At 43.2% G+C, this 18,638-nt stretch overlaps 1 protein-coding gene across 7 annotated transcripts in view; it reads left to right on the top strand.

The window, feature by feature from the left end:
• The first annotated feature begins 7,298 nt into the window (after positions 1-7,298).
• The window catches only part of SPIDR (scaffold protein involved in DNA repair), a 205,240-nt gene continuing 193,900 nt past the window's right edge, over positions 7,299-18,638 (top strand). For 6 of the 7 annotated variants that reach the window (XR_012630439.1, XR_012630440.1, XR_012630442.1 and 3 more), the window contains exons 1-4: positions 7,299-7,332; positions 15,129-15,284; positions 16,323-16,401; positions 17,890-18,078. Coding sequence is in view for 4 of the 7 variants with exons in the window: in XM_074880660.1 (XP_074736761.1) it covers positions 7,318-7,332; positions 15,129-15,284; positions 16,323-16,401; positions 17,890-18,078 (439 nt within the window). In the remaining 3 variants the exon portion in view is untranslated. The remainder of the gene's footprint in view (positions 7,333-15,128; positions 15,285-16,322; positions 16,402-17,889; positions 18,079-18,638) is intronic. The other variant, XM_074880651.1, reaches the window with a different exon arrangement.

Raw genomic sequence — 18,638 nt, forward strand, 5'->3', positions numbered from 1 at the left:
AGACTGCCGAACACTGTCCACACTGCTTACATGTTTACCTTCTTCCCAGCCCTGCTTTGGATTATGCCAGCTTCCTTCAGGTTGCTGTGGAGCAGCTAGCCTTGAACACTATGGATGCACACAGATCCATGCCAATCAGCCTTCCTCCCCTCAGCAGTATAGCTATGCTGGGCTTAAGTGATGCTTATAGTGGGGGTCCGGTACAAGCCACCCAACCAAGACTGAGTAGATGAGGCCCTCTATAGACAGATAGGAGCAGCCTCACATTCACAAGCCCTGGTCCTCATGTGTGGCTTCAACCACCCCACTATCTGTTGGAGGGACAACACAGCAGGGTGCAAGCAGTGCAGGAGGTTCCTGGAATGCGTAGATGATAACTTGCTTCTCCAAGTGATAGAGGAGCCAACAAAGAGAGGTTCTATGCTGGACCTTGTTCTCACCAACAAGAAGGGGCTGGTGGGGAGTGTGAAGCTCAAGGGCACACGCTTCGCTGGGTAAAAAACTGGCTCATGACCAGGCCCAAAGAATTGTGGTGAATGGAGTTAAATCCAGTTGGCGGCAGGTCATGAGTGGTGTCCCCCAGGACTCAGTTTTGGGGCCACTCCTGTTTAACATCTTTATTGATGATCTAGATGAGGGGATCGAGTGCACCCTCAGTAAATTTGCAGATGACACCAAGTTGGGTGGGAGTGTTGATCTGCTCGAGGGTAGGGAGGCTCTGCAGAGAGATCTGGACAGGCTGGAGCGATGGGCTAAGGCCAACTGTAGGAGTTTCAATAAGGCCAAATGCCGGGTGCTGCACTTGGGCCACAACAACCCCCAGCAGCGCTACAGGCTTGGGGAGGAGTGGCTGGAGAGCTGCCAGTCAGAGAGGGACCTGGGGGTGTTGATTGACAGCTGGCTGAACATGAGCCAGCAGTGTGCCCAGGTGGCTAAGAAGGCCAATGGCATCCTGGCCTGTATCAGAAATAGCGTGGCCAGCAGGGACAGGGAAGGGATCTTACCCCTGTACTCGGCACTGGTGAGGCCGCACCTCGATTACTGTGTTCAGTTTTGAGCCCCTCACTACAAAAAGGACATTGAATTACTCGAGCGTGTCCAGAGAAGGGCAACGAAGCTGGTGAAGGGTCTGGAGCACAGGTCGTACGAGGAGTGGCTGAGGGAACTGGGGTTGTTTAGTCTGGAGAAGAGGAGGCTGAGGGGAGACCTCATCGCCCTCTACAGCTACCTGAAAGGAGGTTGCAGAGAGCTGGGGATGAGTCTCTTTAACCAAGTAACAAGTGATAGGACAAGAGGTAATGGCCTCAAGTTGCACCAGGGAAAGTTTAGACTGGATATTAGGAAGTATTTCTTTACAGAACGGTTTGTTAGGCGTTGGAATGGGCTGCCCAGGGCAGTGGTGGAGTCCCCATCCCTGGAGGTGTTCAAGAGGCGGGTTGACATGGCGCTTAGAGATATGGTGTAGTTGAGAATGGTCATTGTGAGGTTAATGGTTGGACTCGATGATCTTCAAGGTCTTTTCCAACCCTGATGATTCTGTGATTCTGTGAAGGGCAGCCTTGACTGCATTGACCATGAAATGGTGGAGTTCAAGATCCTTAAGGCAGTGAGCAGGGTGCACAGCAAGCTCGCTACCTTGGACTTCAGGAGAGCAGACTTCAGCCTCTTCAGGGATCTGCTTGGTGGAGTATCATGGGATATAATCCCTGGAGGGAAGAAGGGCCCAAGAAGCCTGGTTAATATTCAAGGATCACCTTCTCCAACCTCAGGAGTGATGCATCCCAACAAAGAGAAAGTCAGTTAAGAATGCCAGGAGGCATGCATGGATGAGCAAGGAGCTCCTAGATAAGCTCAAACATAAAAAGGAAGCCTACAGAGGGTGGAAGCAAGGACAGGTGCCTGTGAGGAATACTGAGAAACTGTCTGAGCAGCCAGGGATCAGGTTAGAAAAGCTAAAGCCCTGACAGAATTAAATCTGACCAGGGATGTTAAGGGCAACAAGAAAAGCTTCTATGGGTACGTTGGTGATAAAAGGAAGACTGGGGAAAATATGGGCCCTCTCCAGGAGAAAACAGGAGACCTGATTACCTGGGATATGGAGAAGGCTGAGGTACTCTGACTTTTTTGCCTCAGCAAGGGCTCCAGCCACACCACCCAAGTCACTGAAGGCAAAGGCAGAAACTGGGAGAATGAAGAAATACCCACTGTAGGAGAGCATTAGGTTTGAGGTGCACAATGGGACGTGATGAGATGCATCCACGGGTCCTGAGGGAACTGGTGGATGAAGTGGCTGAGCCACTACTCGTCATATTTGAGAAGTTGTGGCAGTCTGGTGAAGTTCCTGCTGACTGGATAACTGGAAACATAACCCCCATTTTTAAAAAGGAAATAAAGTGGCCTGTCAGTCTCACCTCTGTGCCCAACAAGATCATGGAGCAGATCCTCCTGGAAACTACGCTAGGGCACATGAAAAATAAGGAGGTGACTGGGGACAGCCAACATGGCTTCACTAAGGACAAATTGTGCCTGATGAACTTGGTGGCCTTCTACAATGGGGTTACAGCGCTCATGGATAAGGGAAGAGCAACTGATGTCATCTACCTGGACCTGTGCAAAGCTTTTGACACTGTCCCACACAACATCCTTGTCTCTAAATTGGAGAGACATGGATTTGATGGATGGACCACTCAGTGGATACGGAATTGACTGGATGGTTGCCCTCAAAGAGTTGTGGTCAATGACTTGATATCCAAGTGGAGAGCAGTGACAAGTGGCATTCCTCAGGGGTTGGTATTGGGACTGGTGCTGTTTAACATCTTTGTTGGCAACATGGCCAGTGGGATTGAGTGCACCCTCAGGAAGTTTGCTAATGACACCAAGCTGTGTGGTGTGGTCGACACACTGGAGGGAAGGGATGCCAACCAGAGGGACCTGGACGGGCTTGAGAGGTGGGCCCTGACAAACCTTATGAAGTTCAACAAGGCCAAGTGCAAGGTCCTGCACATGGGTCGGGGCAATCCCAAGCACAAATACAGGCTGGGCAATGAGTGGATTGAGAGCAGCCCTGCAGAGAAGGACTTGGGGGTACGGGTGGATGAAAAACTGGCTATGAGCCAGCAATGTGCGCTCGCAGCCCAGAAAGCCAACCATATCCTGGGCTGCATCAAGACAAGTGTGGCCAGCAGGTTGAGGGAGGTGATTCTCCCCCTCTACTCCACTCTTGTGAGACCCCCACCTGGAGTACTGTGTCCAGCTCTGGGGCTCCCAATATATGAAAGACATGGACATGGTCAAGTGGGTCTAGAGGAGGGCCAAGATGATGATCAGGGGGCTGGAGCACCTCCCTTATGAGGACAGGCATTGAGAGATGTGATTGTTCAGCCTGGAGAAGAGAAGGAAGGCTCTGGGGAGACCTTATAGTGTCCTTCCAGTACATAAAGGGGGCTTACAGGAAAGATGGGGAGGGACTCTTTATCAGGGGATGTACTGATAGGAGAAGGGTAACAGTTTTAAACTGAAAGAGGGTAGATTTAGATTAGATATATGGAAGAAATTCTTCACCGTGAGGGTGGTGAGACACTGCACCTGCCCAGAGAAGTTGTGGCTGCCCCCTCCCTGGAAGTGTTCAAGGCCAGGCTGGATGGGGCTTTGAGCAACCTGGTCTAGTGAAGGGTGTTCCTGCCCATGGCAGGGGTTTGGAACTAGATGATCTTCAAGGTCCCTTCCAACCTAAACTATTCTATGATTCTATGAAAATCTTATTTTGTTTATCTCGTTAAACTACAGAGACATCTTATAAAAAGTAGGCAAATATGTTTCCCAAATGTTACCATCTGTCGGAAAGTTATGTACTCATATTCCTTTTATAGCACTAAATACAAAGAAATAGCAGAAGACATAAAAATGTCAGCAGTTGTAAGATTCCATAGGGAGTGCTTGGTGGCGGGATGCTGAGACAACCCGGCTTGGGCCTAGTGCACAGCCACCCTGTGCCAGTGGGCAGCCAGGAAGCCCCCGAGGCTGGAGCCCCTTGTGGCTTTATGGCCTAGTGGCAAGGGTTGGTAAAAAGATGCTTCCCGGGTATGTTGATTCATTTAAAACCTATTTTTGCTTTTGATTCTTAAGCAATCAGCTATTAATTTTTAATTTGCATGAATGTAAGAACTTGACTCCATTTGCTTCACTGAAATCTGGCATCCCCTGAGGGTTTTGGGGTTTTTTTTAACTTTTTCCACAAGTTTACAGCTTGCCCTGGTGTGAAATGGTACAATTTAATTTATAGTGGAACTGACACTGCAGCTTTGGGATTAAAAAGTCTTAAGTGTTTCATGTTGTTTCCTAGGAAACCTTAGAAAGCCTGGAACCATCAAACTGTAACACAGTCTGCAGAAGAAAATATTATTTTGGATCTAGACTGGGGATCTGCCTGGGATCTAGCCTAGGCTTTGGGATCACCTCTGCATGACAGATTCATAAAAATCCAGCTGACCCTGAAAGACAGGCTCTGAAATACTTAATGAGTTTTTCCTCATCTATCTCATCCCAGTTAAGTGGCTGGGATGTTTGTGACTTTTAAAACTTTACTAAGGAAATGACTCAAACCAAAAACCTTTCTCTGTGCTGAATTTGACATTGTCCGTACCAGGCTTTATACACTGGAAAGCTTTTAAAGCTGTAACTTAATGCTCCATAAGACGAAAGGAATCTATAAACCCATGTTAGAATGAAGGACAGACACATTCAATCAATATAAACAAGTTCCCCATACTTCAGTAATTTAAGCCTGCTTATCTTTTGATTCATTTGTATAAAATACATTTTGGTTTTTTGAGGGAAAAGTTCTTTCTACACATGGATTGAGAAACATCGATGCAATCAACAGCACCACTGACAAATAAATGCTCTTTTTTTCTGGACCTCACTAAAGCAATCCAGTTTTATTGTTAACAGGAATTTTACATTTTTCATAGAATTTTCATGAAACAAAAGTGCAAAACCGTGTAAAATTTCTTATGTTCCCTGAGCAGCAGTAAATTTGATCTTGAGCACAAACAGTGTATCAGATAAAACAGCAGACTCAAACTATTATTTAAGCTTGTGAGAACACAGACATGCTTGTATACGTACATGAAAAAACAGTTCTTCAAAAATTTTATAGCCCATTGCGTTAATTATGACTTCCAAAGGTATAATGCATAGAAATTTTTAACAGACTTGAAGAATAACATATTGGTATTATGAAACTTAAGCTTTTGTCGAGAAGCTCAGCATCTATTATTCTCTCTCCACAGAAACATTATTTTAAAAAACAATCACAGCTCTATTTTAATTCCTAATATATAGGGTGGTTTTCTGACCCATTTCCTCTATTTCCATGTAATTTCAGTACTTCTTTGTGATGAACAGGAAAACAAATATAGGAAATCTATTGATTGGGTCACCTTCTTGGGATTCTGTAGAAGTAAGTTCCTCTCAGGTGTGAGCACCCTGGAATCCTAGGAAGTTTACGTACAGAAAAGAGTAATACAGACTCACTAAGCAGACCAGACTTCTGTGGTCCACGTATTTCTCTGTGGTTTAGCTCTAACATAAGACTATTTAACTGAATAGTCCAATAACATACTTTTTCAAGTATCAAAGAAAACCACTTTTATGATATATAATAGAATTCATTTGTCAGCTTGGTAATTTTAGAAGAAATACTGCAAATTTTTGAAAGGATGAGAACGCAGTGCTTTTAACTCTGTTTTGAACATAACAATCAAAGGCAGTATGGGGTTTGGATGACGATGTTGCTTCTGGCTCTCCTCTGTTTGCAAAACCCACTTTAATTAATGGCAGTTTTATAAAGGGAATGCAAGACAGGTATTGGCCACAGGGTGTCTTGGAAAAAATACAAATTGTAAACTATAGACATAGATATATGTAATTAGGGTTTAATAATCAAAATGCAGTCACACAGTACCTTCTATCAAAACATGCTCTACAAATTTTAATTAAGCTGTGAGATACAATTATCTCATTTTACAAAGACTGTTTATTATTCTTAACTGTTTAACAGCAGTGCTGACAGCCTAAGTGACCTTCTCAAGAACATACAAAAAGCAATAAAAAAATAACCTGTCCCTTTTCTGCCTGTGTCTTCACTTATATCTGAAAAACATTTTCAAAGGTCATCAGCCTTTCTTTCCTTCAGTTAGTTGCAATCACCGTTTTATGGAAAAGGTCTATTCAAAGCAGTTTCAATTCCAAGTCCCTACATCTTGGCATTGACATTAACCTTTTTGCCTGTAAATTTATCAGCTTGTTTAGAAAGTCAAAAATCTCAAGTTAACGGCTTAAGAGCAAACATTATTTTTCATGAAGTGGCTTCTGTTTAGATGTTACTTGCTTAGATATCTAGCCAGTGTTTATATCCCAGTGTTTTGTTTATTTCCTCGTGGTGTTAAACAGCATTTTTGAGATTTACTTCTGGGTGAACTTGGGTATGATAAAGGATGGCGGATGCAAAGCACAGGTTGGACAACTTCTTCCACAACAAATCCATCTCACACATAGTTCTCCCCACTACCCCCTTAGAAATCAGGGCTGCCAGCCCAGCCCGTGCCCAGGCACAGACGGCCGATGCCGCAGCACCCGCCCTGGTTCCCAGCGCCCCCAACTCCGCGGGGGACCACGGGGGGCAGCTCGGCGGGAGAAGGGACCCGGGCGAGACCAAACGTCGGACGCCGTGGTAGCCATGGCGTTCCCCGCCGAGAAAACCCCCGGTGCCTGCGCCGCCACTCCGCCGAGCCGAGCGGCGCCCCTCCGCTGCCGGGGGGGCTCTTGCGCCCCGGCAGGGCCGGTGGGAGGGCGCGGAGCCCACTAACGCCTCCTTTACAACAGCCGCGCTGTGAGGGAGGGGCCGGCGCGGAGGCGCGGCAGCCCCACAGGGAGGGAGGAAAGGAGAGGAGCGGGCGAGGCCCTGCACCACCACGGCGGGGAAAGAAGGGGGGGAAGGAAAAAGGGCCACAGCCGCCAGTCTTGCCTCACCGCACCTCACCTTATTCTCGCCCCGCCGCCAACCGCCTGCCCCGCCCCCCCAGCGCATGCGCACACTACGACCCTCCCCGCCTCAGGACCTGCCTTCCCCGCAGCGTCACCCGCGCCGCGCGCCGCCAGCCCAATCAGGAGCCGCCGCTCTTACGGCGCCAAAGCTGGAAAGGGCGGGGGTGTGGCCGCCGGCCGGGGAGGGGAGTGGGCTGGGGGGTTCCCTTTGCCCCGCCCCTGGGGCTCCCCCGCCACGTGACGGGGGACGTGGCTGCTTTGTCGGGGGCGATGCCCAGTAGGAAGGTACCTGCGTGCGCGCGGGAAGGGAGCGGAGGGGCCGCGGGGAGCGGAGTGGGCTGCGGCCGGTGCCTGCGGCCGGTAACTGTCGCCCGGGCCTGCCCTGAGGGCCGAGGCGCGGCCCCGCCGGCGGCAACTCCCTACCACGGCCACCCGCCGCGCCTCACGGCCCCGCGGCGGGACTTGGGGGGTGCTGGCGGCGGCGGCGGCGGAGGAGCAGCCCCGCTGCCGCCTCAGAGCCAAACCCGAGCCCGGCGAGGCGGTGTAAGAAGGAAACCCAGCCGGCTCCCCGGGGGAGGGTGGTCCCGGCGGCGGGTGGTTGCTCCGTGCGCCCGGGCCAGGCAGGCGGTGGCTGGGGCCGCCGAGCTCCGCCTGCCGGGAAGCGGCCCGGCGGGGCCCGTTGCTGGGCTCTGCCCGCGCCCGGCGCCCCGCGGGCTGCCGGAGGAGGGGAGCTCCCCCCGGCTCGTTCCGAGGCAGGGCTCGGGCAGTGGCAACCCGCCGCGCTGGAGCGGGGGGGCGGGGAAACGCGTCCGTCTCCGCGTTCGTGGTGTTCTCGATTGCGCAACATTGACCTTTTCTTCACCGTTACACACTGCAAGCACAGCTGCGCCGAGGGGAACGTGTAATTCAGCCTTTTTATTAGGTGTCAGTCAGGGGAAAAGGGCAGGGAAAGTGAAACTGTGAGAGGGAAATAGACTTTGTCGAAACTACCAGGTTTAAATATTCTTTTGAGTATCTTGGCTTCTTTGGGCATGAGTTCGAGCAGAGGCAGGAGAGGCGCCCCGTGCTTTTTTTTTTTTTTTTTGATCTCATTTTGTTAGTTTGGTGCATTTCATGATACTTGCAGGATAGTAATTAGGATGCTGTCTCAGATTTACAGTGCTTGTGCTAATAGTGAGCTACTGCTGAAAGGCAGACTGCAAGTGTCGTTATATAAATACAAATAGAGTTCAAATGACAGGTCTGGATTTAAAAGCATTTTGTTTTCCATTTAGCATATGAATAAAATGATGTGAGTATTGTACACCAATTTTCGAATATAACCACACTTAAAATCAGTTTTTATGGAAGAAAATGTCAGCAACAAGCTTAAAATAACCTCCTATACTTCCATTTAAATTACCTTGTAATACAGTATACATATTTTCTTCTAAAAGTTTTGAAGTTCTTCACTAGTGAAAAACTGCACGCTTCAACTGTGAACGTTTAACCAACTCTTGTTGCAATGTGATGACAACTTTTGATAATAGTAGTTTCTTTTGCAAACAGTGTTCCTCATTACTATATCAATGAAAACTATATTGGTCAAGTGAAAAGACAGCAGTCCTCTCCACTTGCTCACCATTAAACCATTTAAAAACCAAGCAAACCTTATACATAACAAAAAGGTATGATACTGTTATTGTATCCTAAACATTTTGGATAATTTAATCTTGTGAAACCTTTTCTAACATACTTCTGGTTTAACCATTTTGATAGACCACAGATTTCTGTCTAACTAACTGCTTGGCAGCAGGTATTAGTACCAAGTACATTTCGATTAGTATTATTCCATGAGGTTTTTTTCTCAATATAAGCATAAAGTAATTTATACTTTTGCTTAAGTAAGCATGTATAGGTTAAAAAAATCCTGACATTCAAATGGAAATATTATATACGTGTATATATATATCAGTTAATGAGAATAGCCTTTCATTAAGAGTAGTAAAAATTGTGAACACAAAGAAAGGTTTTAAAACAGTGTTTTCACAATATTGGTCTCACATCAATGTCAATAGGAAAAGTATTTTGAAATTTTTTAAAAATTTTTTTTCTTTCCACATGCATGCTCACAGTGTGGAAGGAGGTATACCAGGTCACTGTGACTGTAGTCATACAGTTTAGATTTATTTTCATGAATGATTACAACTTGATGAGGTCCTTTCTCAGGATCATACATATTCTTGCGAATTGTCTTTGGAAAATATGCATACTGGTTTTCATAGGAATAAAAAAAAAAATCTTGGCTTGATAAAAAATACGGACTATGGTTTAATTCTGCAACCTCTATTTAAATCCTCACTTGAGGGATTAAAATGCAAGGATGTTTTAGTTTTAAATTAAAACTTCACTTTCTGTCCAGGCACTAAAACCATTCAGGAGCTCAGTAGCGTGAATATTGAGTTTTGCTGAAAATGAGATGCATGTTGTCGAATTCAGTTTTGTGTTATTTTACATGGGGCTTTTGAAGCTCAAGACTTCTTTCTTTTAGTTTGAGTACTTTTTGTGAAGCCTATGAGGACAAAGGCAAAAGGTGAGGATGGCTGTTGGTCAGTGTTTGATGTTTCTATGTACTTTAATGCAATTGTTCACATCAAAAGTTTTTTTTTAAAAAAACCCATGAAAAGTCTCTGGAAACCAGTGCTGCGCTTTTCAGCACTTTATTGTTTGTTCTGCTCTGTTAGGGAAGAATGCAGTAATTGTATTTGAATACTTTTGAGTGATGCTTAAGTGACATGACTAAATTCTGGATTTGCATGTCAGTAGCAGGAGGAATTCATGTAAGTGAAACATTTTATTATTGTTTTTGCCCTTCAGCTTATGTTGCTTTTTGTGTTAGCAAAGGTGAAGCATCAAAGAAATGCCTCTTGCGTGTGAGGTAGATAATGTATTGGGTCATGTATTCCTGGGGGTTCATTCTGTGCTTTTTGGAGCAGCCCCAAGAAAGTGGTACTGTCTTGAGTGTAAAGGGCTGTGTAGTGAGTAGACTTTGAATGTATGGTCCCAGTGACTTCATATAGGGTACTTCTGGTTAACAGGTATTTGGCATAAGTAACAGTATAGTTGACTGGAGATGTTTTAGATAGGACCATCTGTCTAAAAATCAAATCCAGTCCCCTGGCCCCATACTTTTAGTAGTCTGTTGCATAATTGCTATGTATATTTATTGAATTTTCAGCGTGTGTCTCCCTTTTCCTCACACCTGCACCCACATAGGCTGACTTACCGTTATCTCACTGGAAATAACCGAAGAAGTAACAGGGGGAGGATTGCTTGCTGTGCCCTTTACATGAAGGGCTTGATCCTAATTCCACTGACACCAGCAGGAGTAATTTTTTTCACTCCTTTAGAAGGAACTGCTCCAGAGGCAAAAAGCAATGCTCTCATGAACAGATGTCAGCAGACAATTTCTGCATGAGGTGGCCATCCTAGCCCCCCCTTTTTTAACTCAAAGTTTCAGAGGTCATATTTTATCTTCAGACACTCTATGCAATTCACAGGATTGTTTGCCTGACTGTTTTGTAATAAATCTTGATTTTTATGAGGTAAGCCAGGTCTGCATGCTCTAGCTCTTTTGAGCCTGCTTCGGTGATTTATTTGTTTATTTAATACCAATATCTTGTTTCTAAACACTTCATGCATAACATTAATAAATTACACAAGGTATTTTTTGTGTGCCCTATTTTTTATGCCAGAGGAAAAAGATGATGTTTAACCTTGTGACTCAAGATTAAGGAAATCACTGTTGTCACCATGTTTCTTTGGGAACAGCATGGCCTTCAGATTAGCTTCATTATAAGTATTTATTCCTCAGAGAAACACGTTTCTTAAAATACTAGTTTCTCTGTTTGAAGCAGGCTGGAGCGGAAGCAAAGAGCCTTTTAAACTACATTTTCCTTGGGTACCAGACCTCTGTGCCAGGGTGTTGGGGAGCAGCAGCCCCTGCAGCTCCGCAGGGGAAGGGTGAAGGTGCCCTCCTCGTCACGGGCACCGTCCCACCGTGCTCAAAGGTGAAGAGCCAAACAGAGGATCCGCAGGGCTGCTCCCTCACACCCGCACCCACGCTGCGGGCACGCTGCCTCGCAGCTGACCTCCCTGCTACTTGTAGGGCATTTGTAATTTGAAGCATGGTGACATGAGCTGTGTGTGGAAAGTGAGGTCACTGAGTTTCCCTTCTATTGTTTGCGTGGTAGTCTTCATCCAGAGGGAACCCTCTGGTGTCATTTGTGCCCTTGAGAATTTTACTTCTGAATTGCATATCTCATAACTCCGTATCCATGTATATCTGTAACTCTCTTCTATTGCACACAATGCTCATATTACAGGTTTTTAATAAAAATATATTTGTGTGCTTTATAGAGTTATATTTTAATATTTAGATATTTTAATATATTTATATTTCAATATATTAATCTTTATAATTTATATTTATATTATAAACATTATTTTATGCCTGTTGAAATGATACACTTTTTACATGGCATATTTTTCTTTAAAAAAAAATGTTTGGTTTGTGTACACATGCACCCATAGATAAATATGCATGCATGTGGTGCTACTGTGACAAACTCCCCCCTCAGTAACTGTGGATTGAGGCTGTAGGTCCAATTTCCTGAGTTGACATCAGATATTTATATGGAGAGATTTAAATTGTCAAGGAGTTTGGGATGGGGGGAGTTGTCTTTCGGGTTTGTTTTTTCAGGTTTTTTTTAAGGTGGTGTAGGATGTGGGAAGTGGTGGAAAGGTATCTGGATTAAAGGCATGGAGCTGTAAGTCACTTCTGTCAGTATCAACAATCGTAAGTCCCTCTTTTTCTCTTCCCTCCAAGTGGTGTCTGCCAGAAGTTTGCAGTAGCTGAAAAACATCTTGTGTAGAGGCCGTATTTCTTTACTTGTTCTGGGACTTCAGGAACTGTTTTCGTTTTTCTTGGTGACTGTAGTGGCTATGAATTTTTGCGTGGTGATAGCAGAAACTCTCAGATTTTCCTGTATCTGGGGAGCAGGATGCATGTTGAGACCAAGAGGTAATTAACCAGAGCTGTCAGCAGTACTGACGGTTCTTGAGGTTGTAATTAAGCTGACCCAGTGTCAAGCAGCTGCTGGAGTGGTCCCACAGGTCCTTGTATCCTTTCTTCCACTGCTGTGCCAGCTGTAGATAACTAGTGCTTCTTCCCAAATAAGTTTCCCGAAGGTTTGGTTCCTTGTCACTGTGTCTGCAGAGTCTGGCGAGTGCCGAGTGCTTGGAAAGAAGAAGGGGGAGAGGGGACTCCAGTTGCTCCTGGTTTGTCATGAGACCACCTGCGCTGAGACATCCCTTTAGTGCTGCTCTGAAAACCTGAGCAGCCCTGCCTTTATTCAGGCTAACAAGTGGAAGGTTAAATAACACTCTTCTGTTGTTAACAGTCATTAACTATTAAAACTCTTTGCCTGTCACAGCCATGATTGTCTAGTGCCTCTGAAGGAATATTCCCAGCTGTTTAGAAGTCACTCCCAGTGCCACTTCACATCGCACTCAATCGCAATCTACACCATAACCATCTACACCATCTAAGCATAAAACCAGCTAGTTGTTCTACTCATACTAGTCTGGGTTTTTTTTAATTTTGTCAACTATAAGCATACTCTTTCTGTACGCACCCTAACCCTTCTTACTTAGGGAGAGGGAGGTAGCATGTAGCTTTCATCCTGCACATTTTTATATGGCATTTCCTTCCCAAATCTTAACAGTTGTGCACCACTGACCATGCCCCAGCTGGCACCTTCTGCTGTTTGTCTCTTCCCTCTTATGCCATGCTCTTTCTTTGCTCTGTTGGTATTGCACAGTGTAGAGAAATAGAGGGATTCTATCTGTCAGGGGATTTAATGATTTTAATAATAATACGGAGGAGAAACTTAATGGAGTAATTCTCTAGTTCTGTGTTTATTAGGCATCCTAGCAATAGAAATATATTACAAAGCCTGTTTCATATAACTCTTTGTGCGTACGTTTCTGTGGCTTCTTCACTTACTTGCAACTGTTTCTGCTTCTAATTGACCATGAAAAGCAGTGTATTGTAAACCCGTGTGCAAGTCCTAGTGCTGTTGTTGGCACAGATACACATTCTTCAAAACTGGAGTGTCCCATTTAAGTAGTAAGCTTAGATGAACCACGTTTCTTACTGTAAATTTTTGTCTGCAAAATGTGTCTTGCAAAATCTTCTAGAAGCTGGGAAAACATGCATATAAGCAAGGCTTCCAGCACTGACTGAGGTTAAAAAAAACCCCAAAAAACCCAAAGAAAGAACCCCAAACTAGAGCCATGGCATGGTTTTGAGCCTTGGCGCGCCGCTGGCCATAGTGTTAACTCAGAGCCTGGCAGAAGGCATCCACTCTGGGGGACATGGAGGTGAAGCAAATGTCTCCAACTGGAGTGAGGCCTTGCTGTGACATTTTGCTGCAGAACCAAACTATGGGCCTTGATGTGTTTCAGTTATTAATATTTGCCTTGTCCATGCTTTCTTCTGTGCAGAAGCAGAAGTACTTACCAAGAGGATAGCACGATGCAGAGATTTGTGTCCAAGCACTCTGGAAATCAAGGCTTGGGCCAGCACCTTCACTGGGAGGAAAGCAGGGTTTAAATTTTCTTTGTGTCATAATGTTAGCTTTTCTTGTTTAAACTGCTATAGCCTCGTTACTTAACATCACATCCCTATTAAGCTGCTTTTGATTCCTTATTTAATACCACATCAGTTTCAAGGTTATACTTCTCATTTATATATCTGTGGGAGTAGTTATGGGGACAGTTTGACTTTGGTGATAATGACCTCTTGTAGTAGCCACTTTACAGTGTAAATACCCCCAGCAATTTTAGAAGCAGGTCTTAGCAAAGATCAGCTACTGTCAGAGGAAATTGCAAAGCCCATTTATTTTACTTTGTCTTCTCACCATGCGACAGCAGGACTGGCTGGCTGGAGGGACTATAAGATGCTGCTCACTGTACTCTTTTGGAAAGTAATTGATTCATTCTTGCGAGCTCTCAAAAGATCTAGAGGAAGCAAATATGCATTATCAATTACAAAATGGACAAAAGTTGCCAAAGACTTGGTTGGGTTTTTTTGCATGTGTTTCTTAATTCAAAGTGTATGTTAGTGTCCTGATTGACCAGCCTGGCTGAAAATGTATGTGCTCATTAACGTAACTTTGGAGTAATTCTTAAATATAGGTAGGAACTGTAGTTGCTTGAGTGAAAGTATGTAAGAAGAAGACGGACACATCAGGCGGATAACATAGTCAACATTTTGTAAGATCATTTTCAGAAGCATAGTGGGCTAAGAAGGTTTATCATGCTCAAGATGAATTTATGTGTGTAAACTAGTGTAGAAACTGAAAGATAACTTTGGATGTGATAACAGGCAATTCTCTCATCTTCAACTGTTTTCAGCCGTTAAAATCTAGTGCATGAAGTTAGCACTGGATGCTAATCAGCATTCAGTTTCGTGACTTGATTTATAGTCCAAATTACTTCCGGCATCCCATGTAAGGGGAAGGCAAGGCTTTGTCTACTACTTCTTGGGAAAAGGTTATGAAAACAAATGTAATTCTTAAAGCTGAAAGAGTCTGGGTTTTGTTGGTTGTTTTTTAAAGGAGAGCTGTATAGTGATACCTAGGTTGACCTCCTGCGTAACACAGAATTAAATCAGATTAAATGTGAGTTTGAAGGAATTATTTATTTAAAGTGTATTTTACTGGGCTGTTCCTGTTTAGGATAATATTTTCAGCTTCATTGGTCAGCTAACACATACTGTAAATGTAACTTAGATCAACAGAAAGTAGCGTACTTATCAAAAATTAAATTTACCCATGACATTGGTGGTGGTGTTATTATTTAGTGTTGCATAAAAAATGGTTGCAAGTGTTCAAGTCTCTTTTAGCCCAGCTCATTAAAAATGGGAATTTATGTTTGTAAGTATTCAGAAAATACTTAGAGGCAGTCTAGATTAATTAAATTTAACTTGAAAAGAATTATGTGTACAGTGTTTTTAATGGGTCTGGTTTTCCTTGTAGCGGAAGCGATTTTGGAATGCAGAATGCACGCCCTTCCCAGATGAGACGCCCCTACAGCTGAAAAAATCAAATATCAGGACGTCAGTGGCTGCTACTTCGATTTCCAATGCTTGGCTTAGGTGTGGGGATGGTTTTCGGAGCACTTCAGTGCTGGAGGTAAAATGCTGGCTTAAAGGTGTAGAGAGATGCAAACTGACAGTTAAACCAATTTCCATGCTTGACTGAATTATAAAATGTTGACCTTTTTTGTGTTGTTTCCCAATTAACAGCATATTGTTATAACTGTTAAAGTAGACAAAAATGGAAAGCAAGGTTATGTAAGGGCATTGTCCTAACTTGTTAGAGTCATTTTCTGAGCGTACATTAATATGTTATGTTCCAGACAGCACTTATCACTTGGAAAATTTCAATAATACACTGAAGAATACAAAGGTAATTTGACATTTGGGATGGAGTACTGCATTTCCTAAAAAAATGTGGAACAAAAGGACTAGTTTGCATCTGAAGATTTTTTGATAGATCCAAAGAGTATATTTGCAGTAATGAATTCACTGTAGAAAATCCTGCTTTTTAATGATCCTACAGATGTGGATCTTGGTGCAGATGTTCTTTTGGATAATACATAAAATTATGCTCCATTTTATGTGTGTGTGTGTGTGTGTCTTGTTGGGTCATGAACAGAGATGTTCAGCCAGCTCTGAGTGAGAAGTGCTTTGAGCTGAAAATAGTCTTCAATCAAGTTGCTTTCCTGTTTCTTCTTCTGGTACTGAGCAGTCACAGTGTTGCATGGCTTGTGGGATTTAAAAAAATCAGAGACAGGGCTACTGAGTGCTTCTTTCTGTAGCCTTTGAATAGGGCACATGCTTTATCAGGCCTGCTCTTCCTGCCCACTTTTGATATTTTAATGCTGAAAATACTGGCTCTTGTTCCTTGCAAGGTCAGATGCAATTCCTTTCATAGTCACAGTAAGTTTTTATTTCCCAAAACAATGGAAATTCAGCTTTTATTTTACTGTTCTCATGCTTTATTACCTCACTCATTATATCAGTCTAGTAGAAGATAGAAAAACTAATTTGAAACTGTGCTACTAAGTTGTGGTGGGTGAATAACAACAGTTTTAAGCATATTACTACATGTTAAAATTGTCTTTAATGTCTTGGTGATTAAATCCCTCTCTGTCTCTTTTTAATACAGTCCCCGAGACCTACTGATGAGAAATCCAGGATTAAGAAGCAGCTTGGACCACTGTTAACATCTGCTGAAAGTGTAGCAGGTATGTTATAACTATTTCATGTTAACATTGTCAGAAGATTGTCACTTTGTTTTGCCCTTTATCAAAGTAGAAGTTGGCTCAAAATACTGGTTGCTTTCTTCTTCTGTTATTGTAATCAGAAGCTAATTTTGATAAGAGACACAGTCATGATGCTGTTGTGATTGGACTCCTCTATTCACCTAGAGGGCCAGAAGTACATTCTGCAAAGCTGCAGGCACTTCAGCTATCGCTCTTGAACAGGTGGAGGCAAGCATCACTAATGCTGTATATAGTGCATGTTCTAGCTGGGACAAGATATTTAAATTTTTCACATTTTTAAGGCAACCCTTAGCTGTCTAGGTAGAGGGTGAAATTATTCTCTCTTCTGCTAGAGGCAGACAAGCAGTCATAAGAGAAAACATATATTTTTCTAAGTATGAACAATAGATAGAAAACCGGAATTTTGTCAACTTCCTGCTTTCACAGTCTCCTATATGCACCCAAGTCTGTTTGATATTGTGATAAAAGAAGAACGCTAGGTGTAATAGAGGAGGAGGACTTAACGGACTCTCTCCGGTTCCTTTTTGAGTCCAGAGGAAAGGAAAGAAAGAAGGGGACAGTGCCTTCTTCAGTCTTTATATTTCTGCCTGCTCCAGCACCTGTGCTGCCTCTGTTGGAGTTGAGTGAACGACCTACTGGGCACCTTTTGTCTATCTTTTGGGGTTCAAAATCATGCTTTTACAGGCTTCTGAAAAGAACCTCTGTGTGTTGCAGGAGGAGATATGGTTTTGTTTCCCTCTTGTGGGCCTCCTGCCTAATTCCAAATCCCAAGTAATTGTTTAACTTCCCATTTACCTAAAGAACTTCAGTAGTTGTAGGAAATGGAAAATTCTGCCTTCCTATGATTGCTAATTCTGCATGCTCCACTGCTAAGGAGTAATCATTTTCTCCTTGCTTTGTTATTAAAAATTATGGAGAAAGGTATTTTGAATTTAAATGTCTCACTTCAAAAACACAACAGCTTTCTTCATTACTCCTGAAGAGTTTAAAATTTTTTCCTCTCAGGACAAAACTAGATTGATGACATACTTTTATTCATTTGTTATTCATTGTATAAGGTCAGATAAATCCTAAACCCAGAATTCTAAGGGCAGTCTTTATTTAAACCACTTGCTATTTTGAAAAGGCACATGCAAGAGCATTAGGATTGTGTATAGAGGACTACCTGTCAGACAGTCGTTACTTGTCCTCACTCTGCTGAAGGACTGATTGATAGCCTCATTGTATAAAATGAAGTGTTAGCATTTATTGTGGGGAACCAAAATGAAAATAATGCATGTATGTATAAGAAATATGTGTGAGTTAATGCTCCAGTATTAATCTGTGATGGCTGGTGACAGAACTGATACTTTTTTCCAGTTCAAAAATAATATTGTTTTATTTTTAAGAATTTTAAATTTAACAATATCACATTTGTGTAACAATCTAACACTTTATGATTCTTTTTAGTAGAATCTGCTGCAACTGAAAGCTCTAAGGACGCTGAGGACATAATATGGACCTCTAGTGGCAGTGATTTTTCGGATGATGAAAATAAAACACTGATTCCAACATTACGCAGTAAAAAAAGTCACGCTTCTGAAACAGAGGAATCACCTAGCAGACATGAGTTATTGTTAGAGGACAGTAGTAGTGAAGGTAAGTTCACACAAACAGATTTGTGAAAAAATCTTCTATCAACTTCAAGTGCTGTAATGAAAATTCTTTGAGATAATTCTGACAAAATGACATGATCTTATCCTGTTTCAGTTAAATCAGTTGGCATTGTTTTCATCAATTTCATCTGAGTATGGAATAAGGTCTTAGTATAAATTATGTACAAAAATTTTAAACCGTGGAGTAAAGGAGCATAGTTGGACAGGTTATACATCCAATAAAGCATGTCAGTTCATTTCAGTAGATTGTAGTTTATTTGTACCATTTTCTTTGTGCTGTGGTACAGATACTGGGGTTGTGAATAGCTTTCTCTGCCCACCCTGTTCTGGTGATATTGCTGTCTGCATGTACTGACTGGATGTGGCAGACTTTGCAGCTGCAGGTAGCATCCCATTCTGTGGCATGAGTTTTCATTTTGGTACACAGTGTTCTTTGTTTCCCCTGTTAGGTGTATTGTGCAAACCATGAGTTTTGTTCTTAGGACTTGCTTACTAATTCATGGAGCAGGGGATGACAGAGGGGAGAGAAATTGATTTAAAAGT

This window comes from Strix uralensis, chromosome 1, assembly GCF_047716275.1.
Source record: "Strix uralensis isolate ZFMK-TIS-50842 chromosome 1, bStrUra1, whole genome shotgun sequence".
NCBI lineage: Eukaryota > Metazoa > Chordata > Aves > Strigiformes > Strigidae > Strix > Strix uralensis.